Source organism: Rhinolophus hipposideros (assembly GCF_964194185.1).
Source record: "Rhinolophus hipposideros genome assembly, chromosome: 18".
Classification (NCBI taxonomy): Eukaryota; Metazoa; Chordata; class Mammalia; order Chiroptera; family Rhinolophidae; genus Rhinolophus; species Rhinolophus hipposideros.
In genome coordinates this window covers 18158769-18185856 of record NC_138064.1, presented here as the reverse complement: position 1 = coordinate 18185856, position 27088 = coordinate 18158769, and the positions used below count along the sequence as shown (strand labels likewise).

The window sequence follows — 27088 nt, the reverse complement described above, 5'->3', positions numbered from 1 at the left end:
TCCTCTGTTCTGGAATTGTAGATCAACTTTATTTTAAACCACAGTATTTTTGTTTTGTTTATAGTCAGTAATTATTTTGGCTTTAACAACATATATTCCTTTCTCATTGTGTTTGCATCTCCTTCTGGGCTCCTCTGCTCTGGGCCCCCTTCTTTTTATGAAAGGATAAAATATACAACAGGGCTTTCAGTGAATGTGGTGGGGAGGAAATGGTGTTTTGTCAGAATTCTCGTCACTGCGTTCTTGCTCTTAATAGTTGACCTGTATGTAGAATTCTAGGATACAATTATTTTTCTTTCAGAATTTCAATGTCATAACTCCATTGACTTCTGGCATTTATAATAGCTAATGAGTCTGTTCTTAAATATACTTGTCATTTCTACATAACTCATCTATTCTCGGTGGGAAGTTAGGAGTTTTCTCTTTACACTTAATGGCCTGCAATGTACTGCTGTATTTAAGTGTGGACTTCTAAAAATATATCCCTGCTTTGTACCTTATGCTGAGCCCATCTGCTGCTTCCACTCTGAAAAATGTTTAGCTCTTATTTCTCCAAATACTGCCTTCCCCATTCTCGTTATATTTATCTACCTGAACTCTCACATTTTCAATTTGTGTGTGTGCTTTATTCTGGTTGATTTTGTCATTTCTGGGTGATCTCCAAGATATCTTCAGTTGTCTCTGGTCCATTTCTCCTCTTAATTTTTAAATTTTTTCATTGTCCAAAATCATTTTTCAACTCCAAGTTGTTTATATTTGGGGAGGAAGTACCTGACCTAGTTTCTTAATTTCCTGTTTTTGTTTTTATGACTATTATTCCTTTTTCTTTCTCTGGAGTTTAAACATACGTATTCAGTCTTTTTTTCAGATTCCTATTTCCTGAGTTGTCAATGTTCCTGTTTGTTGGATTTGCTGTTTTTCATGCCATACAATCAGCTGTCTTTATACTCAAATGAGTTTGGCTCATTAAAAGAATATTAACCCATACGTTGTTGGAGGGCTCTGTAGGCATCACTCTACTCTCTGATCAAATACTGCTACATAGAGGCACCTGAAACCGACATAATCGTTCCCTTTCTAAAAGACCATGGTTTTTTTCTGACTAGAGGATTCTTAGCTTCGGTCTGTACTAAGATATATATTCTGTGCCAAACTTTTTGAAACACAGTTATGTCCTTTTATACAGGTTCAAATTTGTAATTTGGGAAAACTCAAAATTTTTCTAGAATTGTAGTAAATATTTGGTTTCATTTTAGCTTTCATCTTATTTTCACTCTCAATCTTTATTTCCATTTGCTTTTCATAGTATTCTACCTTATGCTACTTTTGCTTATATTCCTATCAGTGTTTCCTCTGCTTCTGAAAACTTCCAACTTAATTTCCTTTTTCTTAACCTGACCACTTCTAAACTATCTTGTTTATACAAGCGGTCACTTCATTTTTTTTAAAACCTTGTTGCAAATTGGGTGCAATGGTTATCTTCTTGTGGCAACATTTTGAGATAAAGTCTTTCTACTGTTGTTTTTCCTATTCTTTGCCTGTCTTCTGTTATCTATCTATCTTTATGTTTCCCCTACACCAGTGATTTGTAACATGGGGCGGGGCCACATTCTAAGCCCGCAGAAATTTTCCTTGTGGTGACCCAAGTTTGAACAAGTTTACAGCCTTTCCTCCTTCACAACCCAGACTCAGGCAGATGTTTCCTGCAGGGGTGCTTTGTGGGTTGATTTCTCATTCCCCCTGCTTCCTTGGCAGCTCTGAACCAAAGCAAGTCCCAGAAAACTTCAGGGCTAGTCCAAGTGGCCCTCACTCTGGAGAACCGTTTTGCTGGCTTTTATGTTGGCCTGTTTTTCCTGTGCTCCATCTCATACCCCTGGCTCCATTTCCCCAGTTTTTACCGGCCCTGAAATCTGCATTTCAGCGTTTCACGTGTCTCCTAATTTTATCAAAGTTCATTTTTCTTAGCCTGTTAGTCGGCTTCCTCATAGGTAAATTGCAGATTACTTCCTACCTTGCAAATTGTGCTGATGCGATGAGAGAACCTGTGTTAAAAATGGCAGTATCTCAGACCACAGGTATGCAATGGATAAAACCACCTTATACTAACCTTTCCTGCTTTCAGGTAATTATCACATGTGAGAACACTGTTGTCCTATGCTCTACTGCCTCTGCCTTTCCCGGCAGCTCTGGTCTAGTGACTCAAAGCAGCCTTCCCCTCCCCATCCTCAGACACGCACACGGGTGTTCTTTCCTGTGTGTTCTCAGCACCCTGTACCTCCATGTTGGCACTTGTCAGCCCAGATTGTACACAGGTCACCTGTGTAGTCTAGGAGGATCTAAACACTGGCTATAAAAATGGTGACAAATTTTCCATATTGCCCAGTGTTTCTTGTCCCTAATGGTAATAGCTGTAAGATATAAAAAAACTTCACAGGAAAAACTTCTGGCCCTTTAAAGGTACAAAGTTCTGCAAATTATACTAGATATCAGTGGTGTACCTCTCTATCACCACCCCTCCCCAGAATCTCCTGCATCTTATTGGGAAACTTCTGTATTACTAAAAAGGCAAGCTCATTTCTTCTTATGGTCTATTAACCAGGTTTAACGACCTCCTCTTACGATGCCGAGAACTGGATACTTGGACACATGATCTCGCCCTTCCCGCTGTGGTGTGGCTTTCTGGCTTCTTCAACCCCCAGTCCTTCTTAACCGGTGAGGCCTAGGGCAGAGCAGCCCGATGCTGACAGAATCACACCCCTAGCAGAACTCCCGCCTACCTTTACCTGGCCTCTCCCCACCCTGCTCACTAGGCCTCATGCAGTAGCCGTTATACAAAAGAGAGGACAAGAGAGTGTCAACCACAGAGGAAATGCAATTCCAGGCAGAAGAGCAGTGCCGGGGAAGGACGCCCCGGAGTAGTCCAGTGAGGTGGGAGGTGGTTCAGTCTAGCGTCTGTTCTCTGCCAAGGGCCACATGGTCTCTTTCGCAGGGGCTCCTCTCTGCCATGACGGTGCCAAAGCTACTATAGACAGTACATAATGGTGGGGCTGTTCAGGGAAAGTGCATTTACAAAAGCTGAGGTGGTCCTGCAGGCCTTAGTTTGTCAACCCTTGCTCTAATGCAGCCACACGCAAATACCTAAGAACTGCATGGGACCCAAGCACGCCTCAGGTAGTGGCTCCTGGAAACCTTGCGTACAACCGTATCCTAGCCAATCCCTGTTCCTTCTCCTCCCAAAGCAATCATGCAGACCATGGCTCGAAAAAACGAGTGGCCCCTGGATAAAATGTGCTTGACTGTTGATGTTACCAAAAAAACGAAGGAAGATTATGGACACCCCCCAAGGGAAGGTGCATATCTGCATGGGCTCTTCATGGAAGGTGAGACACCCCAAGGAATACATGCCAAGGATATTCAGTTAAGGACCTTTCTTACTGAGGTTGAAGTTGGTATTTCTCCTTTTTTTATTCTGTTTCTCAGCATTCAGTCAGTCACGCTAGTGATGAGTTGCCTTTTTTCCTGATTTTAAATTTAAATGCCAGGAGGTGCATTCAATGTGAGCCAAACTTGAAGGCATTTAGGGTGATGGCTATCATTTAAATTTGTACATATATCTGATATTAATGCCACAGGGTAGTTTAAGACCTTCACTGAATTTATTGTGCTTTTCAATATAATCAATTCAAAATCTTTCTACTTTTCTCACTCTATTTTATTGCAACACTTCTCCATGCCTTTAACATGCCAATGCACACTGCAAACCTCTAAGAGGCGATGGGTAGAGTCTGCAATATTTTCCAAATTTATTTGGCCATGCATTTATTCTGCAAGATGTTTCGTCTTATCCCAGTTTTTGCCAAGATGCTCTTTTTTCACAGTAGAGCAAGGGCCACAAGTTCAAAGACCAGGTAAATGAGGCACCTGAACTTGGCATAAGGTATAGTGGGGAGGGAACGTGGTGAATTAGAGACTTCTTATACTGTCTCTAAACATTCAAATTCACATTTGGTTAAAAGTCAGGGCAAAGTAGTTTGCTTTTGGGTGTCCGGATTGTTATGGAATCGGTTTTCCTAAGAAAGTGTAGGTGTTCGGCATGAGCGCCACGGTCTGCTTACACAGTACCTGGGTAGCAAGTACCTCAGCATTGGGCCGGCTCAGTAAAGAAGCCACTGACAAGGAGCAATGTGACAAAACCAGAATGTTTATTGCCTCCACAAACTGTAAGATCGGTCTCGACACGCCCCACCATTGCAGCCCTTGTATTTCTGCTGTAGGTGCAAGATGGGACATCCAGTCAGGAAGCATCGTGGAAGCCCGCCTCAAGGAGCTGACATCTGTGATGCCAGTCATCTTTGCAAAAGCCGTACCCGTGGACAGACAGGACACCAAACACACCTATGAGTGCCCCGTGTACAAAACCAAAAGGAGGGGCCCCAACTATGTCTGGACCTTCAGGTTGAAGAGCAAAGAGAAGACAGCCAAATGGATTCTGGCAGGTGTGGCTCTACTGCTAGAAGCATAGAGGGGACATCCTGCAGCCTGGACAGCAACACAGTGAGGATTTTCTGTTGTTACTGCACTGTTCTCACGCATATTAACTTAGTCTACTGAGGCATGAAACATATTCCAGCTTCCGTAACTTATAAATGTGCATTCATTTTTTTAAAACACCAGTCTTAAAAAGTAGAAAAGGGGAAGAAAAGGAAGGCAATGTAGGGGGAAAAAAAAAATACTGGATTCTTTCTGTTTATCACTTTTCAGTTTTCCCCAGTACCCCTCCCATAAAAACTACAGTATCTCTCACATTGTTATCAAGGTTCCATTGCAGAGACATACAACCTCCAAAACAATGGGGTTGGAAGTCTCCCTGTCAGTGAGTGGAATTTTAGTTCTTGTAGATGTTTAACCAAAATCTTTTTCAATGAGCCCTTATGTTCTTTTAAAACATAGAAGCAACTGGCCCCAGGCGGCAGGTGACTCCTGACCGAAGCAGCTGCTAGCTAGCAGTGCTCTGAGGCTCCAGTGTTGGTCATATTACAGTCCACTTTTTGTTCATTCAAGTTTTAATAAAAATAAAACTCTAGTACTCTCAAGTTCTGTGGTTAATTGCACTTTGTAATTTAGGGGAACATTCTTCAACGTAAATTTTCAATCACCCAGAACAGGTTCTACTATGTGGTTTGACCTATGGTCAGGATAAGGCAAACTAAAGGGGACATAACCCCTGTAAAACCTTGGCCTAGAATTACTTATTGGGAGGTAAAAGATCAAGGCAACATCAATAATTCAACAGTGTCAAAGGTCAGAGCTACTAATACAATGTTTTCTCTGGAACTTACCTGAACTTTAATTGTGCTTTTTAATCATCTACAGATGCTTTTAACAATTCAAACAGGCCTGTGTATACATATATATACATATATATCGATTCCTTGAGGTGTTTACCTGTCCTCCTGAGAAATCTTTGTAAGCATATAAACAATCTTAAAAAAAATAATAAGTATTTAAGATCTGCAAAGAATTTCTGTATAAAAACACAACTGTTAAGAAATCTTAGGCACAAATGGTACATATGGCATGTCTTGTTAGAATACGCTGAGTTGGCTGGTTCTTCTTTTAATTATCTTCTACCAGCTGCTTTTGTAAGCTGAGAAAAAGATGGGAAGTGTTAGTGGGAGGAGAGGACAAAGCCCAACGGAGCTCTTCTGTTACTTGGTCAGTCCTGACACCTTAGGCTTAAATACTGGATCCTGCAGGCCCCAAGTGTGACTTGCCTCTTTCTAAAACTACACTTTAGGATTTGCTGTGGACCCCAATTCCACCTCCTGTCTGCAGAATGAGATAACCACGTCCTAAGTGCACATCCCAAACCTCGCTGCCCAGTTGGGTCAGAGTGCCTCCGCCCCTGCCTAGTATGCTCCATTTCTGTTTTACCCAATGAGGACACACAGTGGCTCCAGGCAATAACCAAACTGAGAATTCTAGCCAGGGGGGAATTTCCAAATTGGGAAAAACATCAGTCCTGAGCTTTTTCAATGCAGAGATACAGAATGGATGGCACGCTGGGTGGCCTGTAAGAATCAGCCTGAAATGAGGCAACAACTACCTCCCTAGAGAATCTGTCCTGCTGGACCTGAGACAACCACCTTCAGTTTTGATTTGTAAGACTTACCTCTCCAGATACTCCTTAACATTATTGTAACCGTAAAACTTGGCCAGATGAATGAGGATCCCTGTGGCACAGCGGCCATCCCGCCTCCGGCAGTAACTGCAATTGCAGATCCCACGGCACGGGGGACACATCCAACTCTAGGAGAGAAGTGACAGCAGCAATTCCCCCATTATCTGCAGGCTCTGGCAAGACAAGGTTCTGATCAAGCCTGAATGTCTCCTCCAATCTTTATTCACGGGGGGAAGATTATCTACCTGTCTCCTCTCTCTTACTGTTTCAAAAAAGCCCAGAAAGCTTGGTCACACATGACAAATGTTGATTTCAGGAGCAGTAGACATAACTAGTAGACACCTGTTCAAAAATCTGGGAGAATTTCAGCAGTATTAGACCAAGTGCAGGGCCCCATACAGCTGGACAGGTTACACACCTGGGGAGTCGGACACTGGTTTTCCTGGTTCTAGAAGCGCAGGGTTTCCCAAAGATCAGTGAGACCTGGGTGTGAATGCTAGTTCTTCCACTTCCCACTTGTGAGATCGTTGTTAATTTAACCTGAGTGGCAGTTCAGTCATCTGCCAACCGGGCCAGCATATACCCGTATGACTGCTGTAGAACAGGTTAAGAGCAGTCTGCCCAGGTGCAAGCTCACACTTATTAACCATGAGACTATTATCTCATTTTACAGAAGGCACTGAGGCATAGGGAGGTATATACCTACTTCACAAGGGTAAATGAATAACTGAGTTAAAGTCATCTGCACTAATAGATGTGAAACCTTAGAGCAGGGCTGGGCCCACACAATGCACTGACACGCCTGGCCCAGGTGAACCAGACAAGTAAGAAAGCTTGGCTCCGACTCTGGAAAACCCAGTGCAATCTCTTGTCGTGTCCTCTTGGTCAGCTTGCTCCCTTTTCGGGAAACCCTATTCTTCATTTCTCCTAGCATTTTATGGTGTAGAGAGAGGCGGGTGGCGAGGGCTCTCCAGAACCCAGAACTCTGCAGCTCTAGGTCCCTGATAAAGGGCAGGGAGCCCCATCTTCAGGCTTCCCCTCCCCAATACAATTCAGGACAAATGGGAACACTGCTCCTACCGGGTCCAGCAGAGCTGATCGCACGTCCTCCCCGTAGCGATTCCGCAGGCACGGCCCACAGAACTGTCCTCGCACCCCACCGCAGCCCTGGTTCCGACACACTGTCTTGGTGTCGGTGGTCTTCTGCCGACACTGATGACAAGTGTTACCCTGAGGGGAGAAGGTGGTGAGTGGGGGAACATGGATTTACAGTGATGCCACGAGGCCACATGTTGTCAGGCACACTCCTAAAAGCACGAGGACGCACCGCCCCTCTCCTAGAAGCAAGCAGCATCGCTTCTCTGGTACAAACCCTGGCACCCTCCAGTAGCTGGTAAGCACTCTGTGAGTTCTGAGGCCAGAGAAGCATATTAGGGCATATGAGACCGACTGAGCAGGGAGCCTGAAGAAATGAAATCATCAAGTGGACACAAATGATCAGAGACCAGAGGGAAGGAAGGAGGAGGGTCAGAGCCCATAGAGGGCGACAGAGGGACAATGAGCCCTGGGCAGCAGCAACTCAGCTCTGACTGCATCCTGCTGGTCTGGGTATTTTCAGTATAAAATCTCTTGGTTTTAAAATGTTAACAATTAAACAAAAAACACTGTAATACTACCTTAAGACTGTATCCCATTACTTATCTAACAAAAAAACAAAAAAAACTGTTGACTGTTGTAGAAGAGGTGAGAGCACCGACTGCCCAGGTTCAAGCTCATACTTACTAACCATGAGACTATTATCTCATTTTATAGAAGGCACCGAGGCATAGGGAGGTATATACCTACTTCACATGCAAAACAATACAAAGCCTCCCTCTAAATCACCATTTAAAAGAAATTTTAACCCACCTCCTACCAACCAAATAGTCTCTCAAACTTTAGTTTCTGTGGTTATATTAACCAAAAAGCGCATTTTTTCCGTTTAAAACACAAAAAAGTATATAAATATTTAAACTTTAACAATTATAAATAGCTGTTTTCCCACCTCCATCCCAATACTACACATTTCCCAGAGAAACCTCGCCCCTGAGAATTCCTGCACTGAACCATCCTATCGTGTTTCCCTGAAAGTAAGACCTAGCCGGACAATCAGCTTTAATGTGTCTTTTGGAGCAGAAATCAATGTAAGACCTGGTCTTTATTATATTATAAAGACCCGGTCTTATATTATAGTAAAATAAGACTGGGCCTTATATTAATATTTGCTCCAAAAGACGCATTAGAGCTGATTGTCCGGCTAGGTCTTATTTTCGGGGAAACACCGTAGCCATCTTCCCTTCCCCAGTTCCAGATGAGCCTCCAATCCAGGGAGATAACACAGGGCGTAAGCCCAGATACAGTTAAAAAAACAATGCAGGATTTGAAACACCAGTGCCTTGGATTCCCAATAAGAATCACAATTATGTGAAATATCTGTCATGTATAACTTACCAGAACTTTATCGTAGATTTTATCTCGAACAGTTAGGGCAACATTTTCTAAGTCCTCTTCAGTGATGTCCTCCACTGGCCGAAAAGAAGATATACGGTGACGCCGTCTATACCCCCGGCACTTCCCCTACAAAAGGAGCCAACGCGAAACCTGGCATAAGATATTCTGAGTGGTTAAAAAAACTAAGAAATTGTAAACTCTCAGCGTTCCAGCACCATTGGTGTTAGCCACGTCCGTCTTCTATTTCCCTGGAATCACTCATTTATCAAGTCACGGACTGAGCTCCTGCCACACAGTGCCGAGCGCCCTTCACGGCAAGGTAATAAAACAATAAATGAGCGGCTCAGGTTTTACCTGCCTCATCAATGGGCACCTGCTGTAAACTCTTTTAAGAACTGGGAAGGGAACCAGGCTGAACAGCCAAACCCACGAAGGGGAACGGTCCAAAGTTTCTCGCTCCAGACTGAAGGCACTTGAAATGCCTTACTCCTGAAACAAAGGCTGGGAGGAATCACTGTACTCTCCCCCAAGCAGAACCACAGAGCCACTTGGAGCCATTCACAGGCCTGTATTGCCTCCTGTGGAGATCAAGCCAGGGTCCTAACCACTGAGCGGCTCCTCGGCTCGGCTTAGGTGAAGGACTCTGGGTGGCGGACAGCTTAGCGCAGGGGTTCTTCTCAGAGTGTGGTCCCAGCAACACCACCTGGGACTGAGCAGAAAGGCAAATTCTTAGCTGCGGCAGACCCAGGCAGCACCTCAGCACCTTTAACCAGCCCCGGGCTGTCTGTGGTGAGGACCCTGGCTCCGACAAAGAGTAAGTGGTTTACTATGGTCAGAAAATACCCCACTGATTGTCTTCCTCCTCCGGAAACTGTAAAACTCTTCTGCAAACTTGGCGGCTGAGACCGTGAAGTTCTCCAGTGCGAACTTCTCGGGCGGCCGTGCGCTCCGGGTGGGGTTCATCCGCCGCGCGATCTGCCCCTCGGAGAAGGCCCGCCTCACAGTCTTCTTCTTCTGAAAGCAAGAGCAAGACATACGCAGCTGGGTGCTTTCTGGCAACGCACTGTGTCGACAGGACGGGATTAAATAACTGTAAGGAGTTCCACTTACAGAAGCCGAGCTTGGGGTGCGCACTGGGAAGAAATCTGGCATGGAGTTCAGTTCCGCCAACAACTGCGCGAGCTGAAGTTCAAAACGAAAAGAAAGGATGGGACATCAGTACTGCCAAATCTAGTTCATCTACCACTGTACCCCAAGTCTTCAGTTTTTCAGCCATGAGAAACTTGACGGCAGCAGGTTACGTGAAGAGCTCAATAGCTGCTGTAATGTTCACCTCACATGGAAAGCTTTTTATCTCCAGAGGTGAGATGCTGATATCCTCATTCATGGGAATAAAATCTATGCCCATTGCTTATGTTATAAGGACATGACACGATGAAAACTGTCCTAGATGATGAAGGCCTGGGGCATCATGTTTGGAGTCCTGACTGGGCCAGGGATTAGCACTGTGACCCTGGGACATTATTGACACACCTGAATCAAGTCTCGTCATGTATAAAACAGAAAGAGCTCTCAACGAGATCATGAGGACAGGCATTTAGAGCTCCAAACAAAAAATGATTAAGTTCTCATCAATAAAAATAATTTCTGAAAATATGCCCAAATAAACACCTAACCACACCGAGTAACAGGCATTAATATGCCAACCAGGCAATTTCATTAGGATTCTTTTTAGTTTTAGGTTTATACAAATGTGCGGGTGTCACTCACTAAAAGATCAGGAAGAACACAAGTTTCTTAAAGATGCAGACGGACATAATGCTAAAAACTTCCCTTAGATAATAATAATAACAAAAACTGTGTTGTGGGATAAATTTTACCCAAAAGTAAGCTTTGTATTTTCTTAAGTAACTTTTCAGATACATACGATTGTATATACAGTATCATTAACATTACATTTTAAAAGAAAATTATCAGAGAGAAAAAAATACACCAAAATGCTAAAAGTGACTATGACTGGTAGAATTACTTTTTTAATTCTGCATATACAAAATTACAAAGCAAACAATAGTTATTGACCATATACAGAAAAACGACACCTAATAAAGAGTTCACCTTGTTCTAGTAATTATTCTAGTGAAGACATTTTAAAGTTCAGTTTGTTTTAATACCCAGACCTCTTTCCACCCTTCAGATGCCATCTGGAAACCACAGCAGGTCGTCACAGGGGAAAGGTTTCTGGGTTGAAAGCCACCTGCCTGACCTGCCCATTGCAACTCGTAAGTGGGCTTCCTAGCATTCTATTTACACTCTGCTTCTTACTGCTGGGAACACATCAGTCGTCCAGCCCCTCTCATCTCCGGTCCCACTAGGTACTTAGAACTTCACTTAATAAACAGTAAGCAGGATTAGCTCACGGCACAGTGGGGGCGGCTAAAAACGGTGCGAGGAGTCTCTGTTCTCAAACCAGAGCTATCAAGTAAGAACTGCGTGGGGTTCAGGAAAAGAGAACGGACACACACTACCCAGAGGACCTTTCCTGACAGAAGCCACAGCAGCAAGAGCTGTAAAGGCCCAGTCTGTGTGGCTCGGCGGCTGCCGGTCAGGACGCAGGGCCTTACCATGGCTTTGTTCTCCTTGATGTTCATGGTCCTTTTCAGCAGCGCATCCGAGGTCTCCTGGCCCTCATCCCTGGAGTCATCCTCAGACTCAGAGGCAGAATCTTCCCTTTCCTTCCCCTGTCTACGGCTTTTCTTTCTCCCAAGAATTGCTTTTTTATTGTCCTGTAAGTGGGAGCTGGAAAACAGCGGCTCAGAACAACTGTTTTGATCGGATTTTTTTGCCAGTTTCTTCGTGGGGAACTGCAAGGCTACTCGAAGACCAATACTACTTCTTCTAGGCCTGCTTCTTCTAGGTGCCTCCTTTTGTTCTTCTTCATCTTCCTCTTCCTCACCCCCTAACGATGCTTTATCATCATCATTCAAATCTGACTCGTCGCACTAACAAAATGAGAAAAAAAGAGATGTTTTCTATAACAGACTTTCAAAAAGAGATATTTAAAACCACTTGGACATTATTTTAGGGAAAAAAATGAATAGCAGCAAGATTCCCCTTTCTGTGATTAGTTCTGTCTGAACTCTTCAGTTCCATGCTCAAATCGTTTGCGGGTGAATAAAACCAAGAGCAGGCCCTGTTGCTGCACGCTGCCCCAGCCCCCACCACTGGCACACGGGGTTCCACTCAGAAACTTGGGCTGGAAGCAAAACACTGACAAAGTGGACACCTCCACAGTGGAACAGCCAGGATGGCACATCTAGAAGCCAAGTAACATGAGAAACAGTCAAAGAAAAGGGTGTGTGTGACATGAGTCATCTTCAGATGGAAATGGGAGTGCCTAGAGAAGAGAAAAAAATACTACCTGCCCCAAGTAGCAGGAATCGGACCCAGGAGTAAAAGGAGGAGAGCTGACTTCACCGCAGTGAAGTGACCAAGGAGTAGGCAGATAACCTGTTGCTGGGGTCACGACAGGACACGACAGGCCCTCACTCCAAGGGAAGTGCCCTTTCAGAAGCGTCCCTCCCTTTTCTGAAAAGGCAGAGCCATGGGCCGGAGTCAGGGACACAGCTCTGCAGGTTTGTGGAACACCATTCAGTCAGTCAGCTCAGGAAATTCTCACCCCCAATTTCCAAACCCCACTTGGTATCGGTCTCCGGCATTAAAATGTAACTTGGTTTTACACATGAGGAGACTGTGAGAACGGAAATCAATGGCAGGTGACATTACCCAGGTGACAGTGGACAACATGGCAGATGCGAGGGTACTCCTAGCAATAACAGAAACAGGTTTAAATATTGAGATCCAGGCCATCTCCTGGACATCCTTCCTTGACCACACGTGGGAAAGTTGAGTCTGGGGACCTCTGTCCGGGACCCCTGACGATGGGGCTGCTGGGAGGCGAGCAGACAGCACCAAGATGGGCCCAGTATTCAGTTAATGACCTTGCTTCTTTCTCAGTGACCACTCTCCAAACTCTAGCTGGACCCAAGGGAAAAACAAGGCAGGGGGAGGAAAGAAATGCAGGCAACTGCCAAGCCGGTGTACATGTATTAGTCCGCGACAAACCACGTAGAGAGAGAAGACTGTACTGTACTGACCGTATCTGTATTCCTTTAACATCCTGAACTTTCTACATTAATAGCTTTGGAATTCAAAACTGGGCTGTAGAGGAATCCAATTTTAGGAGACGCTGTTGAACAACTTCAGAGGAAATATCCCCAGTAAAGCCCCAGATTGGCTTTAGTTTTTATCATAATCCCCACCTAACCCTTTACCAAGGACGTGGAATGGCTTACTATGAAGGACTGAAGTAGGGAAACAGCAAACTGTAAAACCACCAGTGGACACACAGACCTGAGGGCAAGAACACAGGACAGGGCCAGCAGCCCTGCTGTGGCTGTTTCACCTGTGGCTACAAGACCACTAGGCACCAAGGGAGAGGAATCTCCCCTTATCCGCAGAGGTGGTCTCTCAGTTTTCACTGGGCAGGGGTTTGGGTAGGGAGGCAATAGCACATGTTTTCTCACTGAATTTTAAAATAAAATTTTCAAGTGGACCTACGGGAGCTATGAGTTATAGCAGAGTCAGCGTAACACCTCACAGTTCATCCCTTAAATTTATAGACTGAGAGGGTTTGGAGGAAAAAAAAAAAAAGACTTTGGGAGTAATTTACTTTCCCGTGCTGGAAACACAAATTCTTTGACTCACCAGACATCACTCAGCTAAAGAACAGAAGATAAGTAAGTCACTAAGAGTAGGTGATACCCATCAAGGTTTAGAAGGATCTCAGTGTCTTCTTGGCAAGACAGTGGAGACTTGCTGGCCAGAACACATGAACGGCCACAAACAGCTTCTGGAAACAAAGCCAAGGGAGGGTTGGGGCCTAATAGGTGGGCACAGCTCTGTGTTGCTATTCACAGGGGGGTGGGAGGGGGGAGAAAATCACCATCGAACAAGGCAGCCGACCATTAGGGCTTTCAGGCCTTAAGAGACCCCTAGGAAAAGGTGAAGGACAAAGCAAACCTACTAGTTACTAGTTACCGCTTGTTTCAACTTCGACACAGGTTCCAAGCCCGCAGTGGTTCCTTAGGAGCGTCTGAAGAGGCTTAACCTCTATCCTTTATCTTGATACCAAAGAAGGACGTGGTCTATTGATTTGGGAGAATGAATGTATGCTATTTTTCAGTTAGCAGAAATCACTTCTATTCCTCAAAAAAGTCCTGACATTCAAATACTAGGCTGTGGTAAATCGCCTGAACATATAGAGTAACAGGAAGAGATGAACCAACAAGTCTCTCGATGGCAGAGCACCGAGAGCAAACCTCCCTCAGGGATCAGCCAGGCCCAGGTCATCTTCATCATGAAAAAACATGTCAGGCACGAATACACAGGGAAAATTCTGTGTACTGCAGCTAAATCCTTGCCAAATGAACTCCAAACCCAAGAACATTACTTCACACACAAGAAGAAATGCCTTTAAGAAACTTGTTACTCCCTCATAGACCTTCCTCTTTTTAGATAAAAGAGCTTCAAGAAAGTCTAGAATAAATTATTTGCTAAGGACAAGGGACACCTGGGACACATCCCCCCAACTCCAAAGGCACCTGGGGAAGACACCTGGATTTTTTATAAGAGAATAACGAACTGGCAGACCAGGAATTCACCTTGAAATAGCAATTTGTATATTCTGTTAACTGGGTTATAAAATAATCGTGTAAGACAAAGCAAAATCTTTTTGTGAAGTGACTTCTTACAAGTAAAAATACAATTCAGAAATAGGACTAAAAATATTACAACCCACACTTCTTCGTGTTGATAATTATTACCTTTCCTTCTGGGTTACTGTTTATATTCAGATCACTCTGCGTAAATCCTTCAAAATCTTCTGTCTCTGAGTCAGTGTCCTCTATAAAAATTCTTCTTAGCTCTTCAGTGAAGTATTTGGAATGGTAGCGCACATCCTGCTAAATTAAAAACACACATATGTCACAAAGACAGAAAGAATAGTGGTTACCACGGATTGGGGGGCAATGGGAGTTACCATTTAGTGGGTACAGTTTGCGTTGGAGAGAATGAAAACATTCGGCAAATGGATAATGGTGACAGCTGCACAACACTGGAATGTACTTAATGCTACTTAGTGTCTTGCTGGCAAGAAACTGGGAGCTTGTCTGTACTTAAAAGTGATTAAAATTGTCAACTTTATGTTATGTACATTTTACCACAATAAACACACACATACACCAATCTTCAATAGCTCACAGAAATTTAGACCCACACATTGAAAGATTTCAAAAACTCAGAATGTCCACAGCCTCCATCAGCTTCTTGCGTGACCAGTAAGTGCTGATGGAATTCAGTTTCTCCTGCCAACGTTGGCCGTCAGGAACGTCTGCTTTCCCAAAGAACCAAAAACAGGTGGGAAGACGACGTGCGGAAAAACCTGGCTCCCTCCCCCACACTGGCTTTCCTTTCTAACAGCTCCCCAACGCCCGTCTGCTCCAACGGCGAGCAGGCCTCCCTTTCACAGACGGCAGGTTGCGCTGGACTTGCACTCCCTGACACGCCCACTGCTGAGGTGACTGCAGATGCTGCTTTACCAACTGCCTCTGGGGACAGACGGGAAGCTCCAACCCTCGCCCAGGAGTTCCCAGCTGGTGACAGGCCAGCAACCAGGAGAGGCAGCAGGGAGCAGCAGGAAAGATGTTATATGACTGACTCTTAAAAAGAAGGGCATTTCCCAATAACGACATTGTCTCTCCTTCGAACTAATAATAAAAAGGAAGAAACTGGGCTCTCTCAATGGCATGCCTGAAAGAACGGAGAGGGAAAAGAAAGAACTGCAGCAACAGCCTCCTCCAAGCTGGCAGCCAGCACTGGTGTCCGTGTCCCCGGGTGCCTCTGACGTCTCTCCCTCCCACACCCGATAGAGCAGTGACCCCTCATCACACCACATTTGACTGGAGAATCTTTATCTCCCCCCATGCCTTTCCCTGCCTTTAATTACATACGTCTTTGTGCTCAGATCATCTCTGAAGAAAAACAGATATAATAGACAGTGGAAAAACTTACAAAGGGATAGAGAAAGAATTGCCCATATCCAGCATTTTTTTAAACTTAAAAATGTCTCCTATGAACTATTATGGGTAATTGGAGTGAGTGTGCTCAGAGCTAAATTCCTTTGTTCCCTGGTTGATAGCTGTGGTGCAGCTGCTTAGAAAAAAAAAGAAAAAAACACACCACACACACGAAGTTTCTTCAAAGTGAAATTCAAATTGTGTTTACGGGACACCAGCGTCAGCACTGGTACACATGCTGCGGGCAAGTTGGTCAGCTTTTCTCAGATGGGTCAAACACATCACGAGTGTGTGGGGTCAGCGTGGGGCAGCAGCAGGCCAGGGTTAATAATGATTAAGTTAGAATGGTGCACAGCTGGCTCCCAAGGAAACCCACCACGAACCTGCTGCCTCCGAGAGCAGGAAACATCTGGTTCAGAGCGCCCTGAGCCGGCCCCGGCAGGCTGTTTTAGAGCAATGGGGTCTGTGTGTAAATGTCACTGTGCCCTGCCTAGACCCTACCACGGAGCAGCAAGTTCCCACCTTCCAGTCCTATAGCTCTTTCCATCCTTTGAGGTGGCTTCACAGGGCAGTGGTCAGCCTGGGAGAAATTGGTGTCTTTGGTGGACAATTCTAATAGAGAAAAACAATTCAGCTGCAGTCCTAAATCAAGGCCTATGCTTTTGTTCTCCTTATTGCATAGGGTGTAAAAAATGTTTCTAACATGGGACTATATGAAGTAAATACCCACTCCAGAGGGCCTCGCTGCACTCATGGTTAACAGCCTGCACACAGCTCTTTGCTCTCCGGCACCTGGTTGCTACCCTTTAAAGTCAATACTAGGCAGTATGTTAGGAGCCTTGGTCACCAGGATCGAGGACAGAAGCTAATAACAGACCAGACAAGGAGCTAACAGAGTCGTTGCCTTTTTCATTTTGAAGCTCATGTGACATGAAGAAACAGACTGGAAAGCGAAGGCGGGCTGAACAAAGGCAGACAAGCCTCCAGCCTCAATTCCACCCCATGGGTACTATTCAGTGAATGCTAGATGCATGAAACAAGGGGAAAGGGACAGCACAAGTAAGCAGTCCGAGCCAGGGAAGCTGGAAAGCACCATTCAAGTTTGAGGTCCCTTTCATCGAGGAGTTTATCATTTAGTGGGGGAGCTTGAAGGGTGCCCAAGTAGGCATGGTGAGGATCAGTGCTGTAAGGGGGAGACACGCATAATGGTGCACAGAAAGAAAATCCAGTCAGACTTCCTGGAAGAAGCAGCATATGAACTGGGGTAGACTCTAGGAAAATGAACAGTAAGCACACAAGCAGGATGAACAGCATGGACTGGTGTACACACAGGGCAGAACAGCATATGAGAAAGGAATCAATACACTCCCTCGTCTACTGCAGCACAGGAAGCAGGAAAGAGAGCAGTGGGAGTTAAGAGGATGAGAAGTGGTGCTCCTAGATTTGGAGCATTCCAGGTCTGCTACTTCACAGATGTGGGGCCTTGGGTGAGTTACTATAATTATAGTTCACCTCCCTGAACTTCAGTCTCATCACCTGTAAAATGGGAGGTCCATGAATTAAGTGCAGTCTGCATGAAAAACATATTGTCACAGGCCATCTAAGGCATGCTGGGTCAGACTGGGGGTAGAGTGGGAAGGGTGGGCTTTCTGACAACACAGAAGCAGCAGTCGTCATAGCAGCAAAGGCAATTGCTGTTTCTTAATGCCTCCTGCACACCAGGCTGTGCGCTCAGCACTTGACACACATCCTGTCCTGCTCAGAACACCCCTCACGGTGGATCCAACAGGCTCCATCTTCCCTCACTGCCTGACTACACTCAAATGGAGAGAATGCCGGTTTCTGAGTAACCAGGGCTCAGTTCTACAACTGAGGACTGTGGCAGCTGAAGAGGGGAGGGGAGGGGAGAGGGAAGGGAGGGGAGGGAAGGGGGAAGGGAGGGGAGGGGAGGGGAAGGGAGGAATGCAGGGGAGGAACATAGCAGAAGATGCAGCAACTCCTGGAAGGGAGTCAGGGAGATGAGAGAGGAGGAGGAGGAACCAAGAACACCAACGATGGAAATAAGGATGAGGAAAGCAGACAGACACCAGGGGAGGGAAAAGGGTGAGTTCAGATCTCCCATGAATAATCAGGATCAGTCCGGCTGGCTGTCAAAAATATACCTGGGGCTGGAGAGAGAAGCCAAGCCTTAAAGAACTTGGAGATAACAGCTCAATCAGGCCAATCACTGAGATCACTAAGTGAAAAGGTCTGAAGACAAAAACCTTGGAGAACATCCACATGGGGCCAGGAAACAGAAGACGACAACAGAGAACGAAAGGGTCACTGAGAGGAAGACGCCAAGGGGAGGGGAAGGAGGTGACTGGCAGGGTCATATGCTGTGGAGACATCAAGTAAGGGAAGGACCAGAAAGACAGACGGAGAGGTGCCCAGGACCTGGGGACGAACAGCTCCCACCGAGGCCAGAACACACACCGCCAGCTGCGTAATCAAGCAGGCACAGCCCTTGTAGACACTGAACTGCTTCCCTTCCTGCACTGGGCCAGTTGAAGCAAGGCGGTTTTAATTTACAGCCTTTTAAGGGAGGCCATGGTTGAGGAAGAATGAGGAATTTTGAGTGTCACGATGCACTCGGAAGAAAAATGCCACGGAAGGCTAGATATTTGGGTTGGCCATGCGATTGCTAAGGCACAATAAAAAAAAAACCTCCAGGAATCTAACTCTCAGAGAACTGTAACTTGTGTTTGCCACAGAGCAAAGTAACTAAAGAGAGAAAAATGCTCCCCTCCACCCCTCCACCCCCCCACACCGGGCAATTCCAAGAGGGAGGTGCCGGCAGAGACACAAAGGCCTCGTGGTAGCCACGCATTCCTGCACTGCAGCATGCGGTGTGGGCCACCGCTGTGTGGAACAGCCCTCCCGCCAGCTGTGTGGGAGCCTGAATACAGCCGCGCCACAGGCAGCAGCCTCGAGGTAGCACAGAAAATGGGTTTGATCATGTGAGGTCCCCTTTACTTCAACAACAACAACAAAAATTACTGTGCGTAGAAAGGATTTTAAAACAGCAAAAGGGAGCTGGGTACTCTCCCCAGTTTCTCAAAACACGAAGGCACAAAGCTTATAAAAACGCTCGACAATTAACAGGTATCACGCATTCCAGACCATTTTCAAATAAAAGACTATCTGAACCAAGATCCAGGCGTCCGGACAAACATGCCTGCCTTGAAAGGAAGCATCCATACCTGTTTCCCTGACTCCAGCGAGTCAAAACTATTGCAGCTCTCCTCTGATGAGAGGGTTTCCATGGGAACATCATCTCGGAAACCGACAAACTCTTCATCATCACTGGGGGCGTTAAAGATGTCAGCCACTTCTTTAGGAATCTGTTTTGGATTCAAAACAGAGGAAAGCTAAAACCAGGCATTGTTGAAATCACTTAGGGAAATTTTCTAGAGAGGAGTACAAATTACCAATTTCATAACTTTATCAATCTGCCATCGTTGCCCAGAAGACAACCCTGAGCAAAACGGGCTTCAGCTGATAACTCGTGGCAACAAGGGAAGGGGGATGGGCTAAGACATTTCTTCTTCCAATCCCAGAGATATATCCTATCTTACAGAGAATATCAAGGTCACACCTAAGAAAAAGCCATTTTTGATCTCTTGACAAAAAATGAGAAACAAGATTATGGGTTTCTGAGTAACCAGTGATCTCTCCATTCTTCTCCCACAGTGGATCGGTCTTTAAATGTCATCCATGTAAAAAAGATTCCATAAAATATTACTATGCTATTTTCTTAGTTCCTACCTATAGTTCTTTGTTTTTCTGTTCTTTGGCATGTGTTGATTCAGAGATATGAAAATTCATACAATGAAATAAGCAACTTCCCTTCTTTTCTATATTCTGAATCAATCAGTAGCTTTAGAATTCCAAGAGAATTTAAACGCTATTACAATAGGCAATTATTCCCAGAATGTCATCAGCACATTTAACCTAACAAACACATATCTGGTGAGATTTCATTTTTGTATGCTGACTACCTAGTTTTTCCCAACTCTTTATTTTGAAAAAGTTCAAACACACAGGAAGATGAAAGACTACTACAAACATTTATATATTTTTCATCTCAAACCCTTTCATTTGTCACATTGGCTTTCTTTCGCTTTCAACAAATATTAGGTTGAACCATAGGCAGTTGCTAGTATTTGACCGTTTTTGACCTAGGAAAGCAGTGATTTAATATGAACCAACCTAATCCACGTTATATTTAAAATAATAATTTGCAGATATCATACTAATTCACCCTAAAATACTTCAGCACATACCTCCCAAGAATAAGGACATTCTCCTACAGAAACACAAAACCATAGAAATACCTAAAATAATTAACATTAATTCAGTAATATCATTTATCAGGGGTCCCTATTTGAAGGTCTGCAACTGTCTCCAAAATGTCTTTCCTAACTTTCTTGGGGGAAAGGGATACACTTAAGCAAGGATCATGTGTTATATTTGATTGTTTTTTTCTGCTGCTTCTCGTATACTGACATTTCGTCGATGGCCCAAGACAACTACCTTGTAGAATGTCCTACATTCTGAGCTTCCTGATAGATTCAAATTAAACATTTTTAGCAGCAATTCTATGCAGATGATATATACTTCTCAATGTACTGCATGAGGAGGCATAAAATATCAGGCTACTTACCCCCTTAGTAGTAGTGGTTCTTAAAACGTAATGATAAAAACTTTTAAACACACTGATAAGTGGATGGAACAGTATAATGAACACACATGTGGAACCCCTAAGCAATTATCTGTCCATGGCTAATCATGTTTCCTCTTTATCCCTACCCCACTGCCCTCCTTCCAAATTATTTTAAGTCACTTGTAGACACAGGATCATTTCACCCTGCAGTATCAGCAAATATACAGTCTGTTTTCACGGTTCTATTACCGTATTTTTTTAACTCCCAGTTTATCTGTATCACAATCCAAAAAAGGCCCATACATTGGTCCATAGGTCTCTTAAATCCTTCCTCACGTGTCCTTTATTTTTAATTTTTTTCTTACAATTTATTTTTGCAGAAACTGAATCATTTGAGGGTAGCATTTGCCCGAGTCTGGAGTTTGGGAGTTCTGTTTGTTTTGCAGCCCCAAAATGGTATTTAGCAGACTACGCTGTCCTGTGGATTTCCTGTAATTTGGGAGTTGAATCTAGAGATATGATCAGATTTAAGTGTGCTTCTTTTTGGCAAGACTACTTCACAGGTAGTGCTGCGTTCTCCTTCACATGGCACATTAACATCTGGCTGTCTCTCTTTTGGTGGTGATGCTGTCTGATCAGTAAGGTGGGATCTGCCAGATTTCTCCTTCGCAGAAGTAACTTTACCCCTCTGTATTTAGTAAGTAATAAGTAGGGTGATACAGTGGTACCTCGGTTTTCTATTGTTCTCTGTTCAGGAAGACCGGTCGAGTTCAGAAACGTTCGAAAAGAGCCAACAGCTAGGCCTCGGGATCTTGCACTCAGCAGAAGTCATGTGACACGTTCTACTGAAAACCAAAGCGTTTACTTCCGGATTTACGGTGTTCGTAAACTGAAATGTTCATCAACCGAGACGCTTGAAAACCGAGGTACCACTGTATTTGAGATTCTGTGAGTAACCTTCTCCCTGATAACATTTCACTCAATAGTTTCAGTATCCATTGATAACTCTTGCCTGAATCAATTACGTTAGAGATTGTAAAATGGTGATTTTCAGATTCTATCCCTCCTTGATATATTGCTGTCATTCTTCTGTAACACTATAATTTCTCCCTTTCTCTCTCCCTCTCTCCTCTTTCCCTCCCATGTAGATTCATAGGTTTTTAAAAAATAATAATAATTATTATTGTTATATTATTCAATGCACTGCAACTCATTACTGCCATCATTCTTTCTGATGCTCAAATTGTCCCAAATTTGGCCCTTGGGGAGCTCCTTCAAGGCAGCTTCCATGTCCTTGTGACTCAACCCTCATAGTCTTTGAGCACCTGCTCGCTTTCTGGCACAACCAACGTGCCGAGCTGGCTTTGTACTGTACCTGCCCCAGACCTCGAATCAGCCTTTTCTGCCAGGAGCCCTGGCATTTAGAAATCAAGATCTTAGAACTTGGGGTGCTCCTTGCTAGTGAACTATCAGCACTGCTTCTACGCTCTGACTGGGCAGAGCAAGGATATTTTAAGTGTCTTAAACCATGAGTTCATAGCCACACCACGAATTCCAACCCAACACAGCAGATTCTTCCTCACCACCCTCAGTCCCACAGTATCTCCCTCCCCCCACAATGAAAACCCTATTCCCAGTATTTCTCATAAACGTACCCATTTGCTCTATCTACAACAAGTACAACATACTTTCAAACTTAGGCCACCAACACCCCTACCAACGACACCACCAATAACACTCAAGTTTAAGATTTCTTTGTGGTTCTTTCTATCCTTGGAATACATTCCCACCACTATAGACTACATCTTTTTCCCTGAGAGAACCAGGCAAACACCACCCTTGGGGATGAAGAGGATTTTTCCATGTACTTCCTATTTCATCATGTAGTATTTTAAAGAGATGCCCTCCGGGGTTGAGATTTTGATAAAATCATTCTCACTGCTACAAGACATTCTTATGTGAAACTGGGATTTTCTTCTACAGTCGCGTCCCCGAGGTGACGAGTGTGATGACCACTGCCACCGTTTGGTGCCACTGCCTGGACTCATGCTAGGGGCCAGCAGTTTTCTCTGCTTTTGCTTTGTATGATCAGTGCAAATACCAACACAGCAGAAAAAGGCAAATAATGCCGTAGTATTAGTATGACAATACCTTTTTCTTTGTGGAACACTGAAAGGATCTCAGGGTTCCCTAGACCTCAACTGGTCCGCTGCACTAGCATATAGAGTTACTGGAAGTCTTTGAATTCTTTTTTTCTGTGCATTGAATTAATTTTACAGTCAGGTTCATTTGAGAAATTACTAATTCCTAATCTAGTTAGTTGTTTTCTTTCAATCATGCAGGCTTCTTGTTTAAAAACACGATTAGAAAGTTAAGGGTTCTATCAATGGAAGCTTAACATTTGGTTTTAGAGAATATAAATTCAGAAATTAAATACAAGTTCAGTAATGTCAGAGAGCTAATACAAACATGTCCCCACCATCTAACAAAATCACCTCATGGGATAAATGGGTAGACACAGAATTGGAGTTCCACTAACAATAGAAGAAAACCTGCCTCATTTTTACTAAGAAGTTCCTAAACAAAGCCTTTGAGAGGGTTCTTAGGAGAAACAATTAAAACTTTTCATAAGGAGGTAAACTGAATAGTATTTGACCCTTTAACTTTTCAAAGACACCTTTTGTTGTGAGGTACTTTTTGTTTTTTGGTTTTTTTTAGCCATCAGATCCAATACTCCGAGAAAACACTCGCACTAGACAAACATAGATAAGACTTCTGAAAGTGCAAGGATGTCAGACTTTGCATTATAGCCACCGAGTTCAGGCCCTACAGTAGCCCTGAGAAAGGGGACCGTGAGTTGGTTTTTCTTTTTCTTTTGGACTTACCAGCATTCTCTGAATCAAAAAGCCTGGTTGACCCAGAAGCCTATTTTAACATAAAGGTTAATGAAGGAGGAGCACCCAAAGTAATGACTTAACAGAAGCACAGACAAGGAATAGAGGCTGGCGATGTGAATAAGTGCTTCCGGTGGCCCTGCACTAGCCCCGCGGTCGGTCATTGTCACGGCCTGCCACTAGTGCAAAGCCTGTGTCCACCCAATTCCTCCATCTCTGTCGTCTGCATCTGCTCCAGAGGTGCCTTTAGCGGGGGTGTAATAACCAATCAGGAACAAAAGAATACATTTTCAAAAAAGCAAAACCCACTACACATTCCTGGGGCATGGCACGCAGGGCTCTGTTTCTTGATGCCTCACTACAAAAGGCATGAAGAGACAAGTTTCAGACAATCAGAAGCCCTGGTCACTAGCAGACATCTCCATAAAATATTCAAGTGTCTTCAATGCAACAAACTATTTAACAGATGCGACAAAGACGACAAGATTTGCATGTGAGGGACCAGAGAGAAGATTCATAGGTACAACCTTGTAATGTATGGCTAGTTCAACAATATATTATATTACACATTCTGTACAACAATATATTGTTATACAATAGGCCCAAGGATTTCTCATTGCCCTGTTCAATTTGTCAGCGATCCACTGGGAAGCTGCGTAGTTTCTCCACAAAGCCTATGTTCCATTTGATTGTAATGTGAATCATAAGACTCCCACACAAAAAGAATGAAAGCAAGTAACTGAAAAGAAAATACAAAAAAATTCCCAACCAGTGGGTTATATTTATAGTACTCAAACTCGAACAACATTAGGATAACGGCAGTCTAGCTCACCAAATAGAAATCAAGAAAATTCCCTTCTGAACGTGAAAAGACCTTTAATATCCTTAACTTTTTAAAACATACACATTTATTCTATTCCTTTCATACACACTGTTTATATTTGTTCGCGGTCCCTGCTAACAACGTGAATGAATATCATCAAAGGTCAAGTGGGAGAGCAGGACTTAACGCCCGACAAGGACCCAGCACTAGGGGAACGTCCCCAGCACCTCACCCAAGGACTGGCTGAAAGCGGGTTGTCAGGAAGTTCTTGCTGAAGGCGTTTGCATGCATCTGACCTGACAGCCATTTTCCTAGAGAAGATGGAGTTTCCTAGGAAGGGTACACTGGGTCAAAAGGTGCACGCCTATTCAATCGGAATGAAAGATGTTCACCCAGAATACAGGGTACCTACATACATAGTAGTTAACAGACACAGCTCCTCTTTTGGAAAGGACCACAGATTTCACTCATAAGCCCTAAAAATTACCTTAGAGATCATCTCAGGAACAAAGAATGCAAACTCAACAGGATTGGGGGCCAAGCAGGCGGGCAACGAAGGAAGCAACTCAGGCTAAGACATGAGATGGTGCAGACTGGTGAGCCCAAGACACGAGTCCGGGAAGGACGGCCACTCCTCCACTCCAGCAGACCTGCAGGAACGGGAGTGGGGAGGTGTGGGGGGGGGTCTGGTCCAGTGTGTCTGACCTTCAGCCTTCCCAGAGAAGCCAGGAATCTGACTGAGTCTTGGTGAGAAATCGCCCAGTTTTAAAACGTTAGTTTCTAATCGAAGGACCAAACATCTACAAGCTGGAATCTCAAACCTCCTCAGGGAAAACACAGCAGAACTTACGGTGCTTTGTACAACACCAAGGAAATTTTAAAAGCAAAATCTCCAATATTACCAACAGGATTATCTACTACTGCCTGGTAGTAATACGCATAGTACCGGACACCAAAGTATTAAAACAGCCCTTCCCTGTTCATAGCAGCACTATTCACAAAAGCCACCAAGTGGAAGCAACCCAGCTGTCCACCAATGGATTAACCAAATGTCACATACACATGCAATGGAATATCATTCACCCTTAAAAGGGAAATCCTACAAATATCAAAAAATTACATTGTACAAGGTCTGACAATTAAGTTCACGAAATCATCCTAGAAAGAGTGTACGATGTACAACTTCTTAATTAAAAGAAGAAAACAAAATTTAGAAAGGGTAACACAAAAAAAAAGTTGGAGAAAAGGTCCACCACGAATATGACAAATTGTTAATGTTACTGAAAAGTTCACACAAAATAAAATGTACCAAACAAGCGTCACACAGATACAACAGGTAAAACAAAATTCACTGAAAATGGAACATAGAAGAGATTAAACACATATTTTAAGTCTTCAACCTCCCTAAGTTGAAATGGAAAGTAAGACACGTATTATTTTCATCTAGCAACTTAGAAATGCTTTTAAAAGCATGTCAGTTTTTAAGGGCACACTCAAAGCTGGGGGAGGATGAGACAAGACAAACACCCTTACACAGAACTGGTGGGGGAATAAATGGGCCTGCGGTTTCAAAAAAGAAATTTGGTCATATACATCTGAAACAGGACAGCTAGTAAAAGGGGGGAAAGTACACATGGGATTTCAAGATTGGGAGAAAACTGGGATAAACTCAGAGTAAAGGAACATGTGAATTGTTAACAGGTAAGAGGATCATAACATCACGGACTGACCCGGTGTGACAGGGTCTCCTCCATCAGGTGGAACACCCCCCTTCATTTCAAAGAGGGGCAAACCTCAGCCTAGACTTACTCAAGGACACACAGCTAGTTGAACAGCCCTCCATAAGATGTTCCCAACTGTCTGAAGAGGAAAATGCTATTTTCTCAATAAAAATAACTATATATTAATTAGTATTTAATTAAATTTAAAAAATCTAAACTCAACATAACACCAAAAGTAGGAGCAACAAAAGGAAAAAAACAAATAGACTGGACTTTAATCTTTTACAATGCAACAGAACAAAAACCTAATTTAAAAAAAAATGGGTGAAGGATTTATATCTTTGACATTTCTCCAAAGATATACAAACGGACACGTACAGTAAAAGATGTTCCACGTTGTTAGTCGTTAAGGAAATGCAAATCCAAAACACAAGATACCACTTCACTTCCTCCAGGATGGCTTTAATCCAAAAAACGCGGGTTGAGGAGGAGAGTACTGGCGAAGATGTAGAGAAATCAGAACACTTGTACCTGGCTGGTGGGAGTGTACAGTGGTTTAGCTGCTGGGGGAAAGTGTGTTAGTTCTTCTAAAAGTCAAACATAGAATTCCCACATGACCCAGTACTTTCACTTGTAGGTATGTAACCAAAGGAACTGAAAACAGGAGTTCCACGCAAATACATGTACATGCTTGTTCACAGCTGCACTGTTCATGATAGCCAAAGGCTCGAAACCCAAATGCCCATCACAGATAAATGGATAAAAAAAAAAGTAGCAGAGGCAATATACAACGGAATATTATTCAGCAATAAAAAGGAATGAAGTACTGACCCAATGTAGATAATCCTGGAAAATATTAAGAGAAGCCAGCCTCAAAAGGTCCCCTATGATATGATTCCATTCAGTTGAAATATCCAGAATAGGTAAATCCAGAGGCCAAAAGCAGATTAGTGGAGGAGGAAAAAACAGGGAGCAATTGATCCCCAAGGTACAGGGTTTCCTTTTCGAGTAACTGTTAGTACATGTAGACCCAGGGGAAAGCCCCAAGACTGAAAATCTACCTCCATAAGCAGGGAAAGACTGAAAAAAAAAGGTTGGGTACTCCAGTTTGGAAATTAAGATAGTAAGGGAAACTTGCATA

General features: G+C 43.9%; 2 protein-coding genes across 3 annotated transcripts in view; one reads left to right on the top strand and one right to left on the bottom strand.

The window, feature by feature from the left end:
• Positions 1-5091, top strand: part of DNAH11 (dynein axonemal heavy chain 11) — a 287853-nt gene extending 282762 nt beyond the window's left edge. Inside the window, exons 79-81 of the mRNA XM_081079668.1 lie at positions 2600-2712; positions 3240-3380; positions 4275-5091. Coding sequence (XP_080935794.1) covers positions 2600-2712; positions 3240-3380; positions 4275-4522 — 502 coding nt within the window. The 3' untranslated portion in view covers positions 4523-5091. The remainder of the gene's footprint in view (positions 1-2599; positions 2713-3239; positions 3381-4274) is intronic.
• The window catches only part of CDCA7L (cell division cycle associated 7 like), a 36281-nt gene continuing 13374 nt past the window's right edge, over positions 4182-27088 (bottom strand). Inside the window, exons 2-10 of one of the 2 annotated variants that reach the window (XM_081079666.1) lie at positions 19047-19187; positions 14554-14691; positions 11293-11670; positions 9782-9853; positions 9515-9685; positions 8672-8797; positions 7262-7411; positions 6173-6309; positions 4182-5647 (exon numbers count right to left, since the gene is read on the bottom strand). In XM_081079666.1, coding sequence (XP_080935792.1) covers positions 5617-5647; positions 6173-6309; positions 7262-7411; positions 8672-8797; positions 9515-9685; positions 9782-9853; positions 11293-11670; positions 14554-14691; positions 19047-19187 — 1344 coding nt within the window. In that variant the 3' untranslated portion in view covers positions 4182-5616. The remainder of the gene's footprint in view (positions 5648-6172; positions 6310-7261; positions 7412-8671; positions 8798-9514; positions 9686-9781; positions 9854-11292; positions 11671-14553; positions 14692-19046; positions 19188-27088) is intronic. The other variant, XM_081079667.1, reaches the window with a different exon arrangement.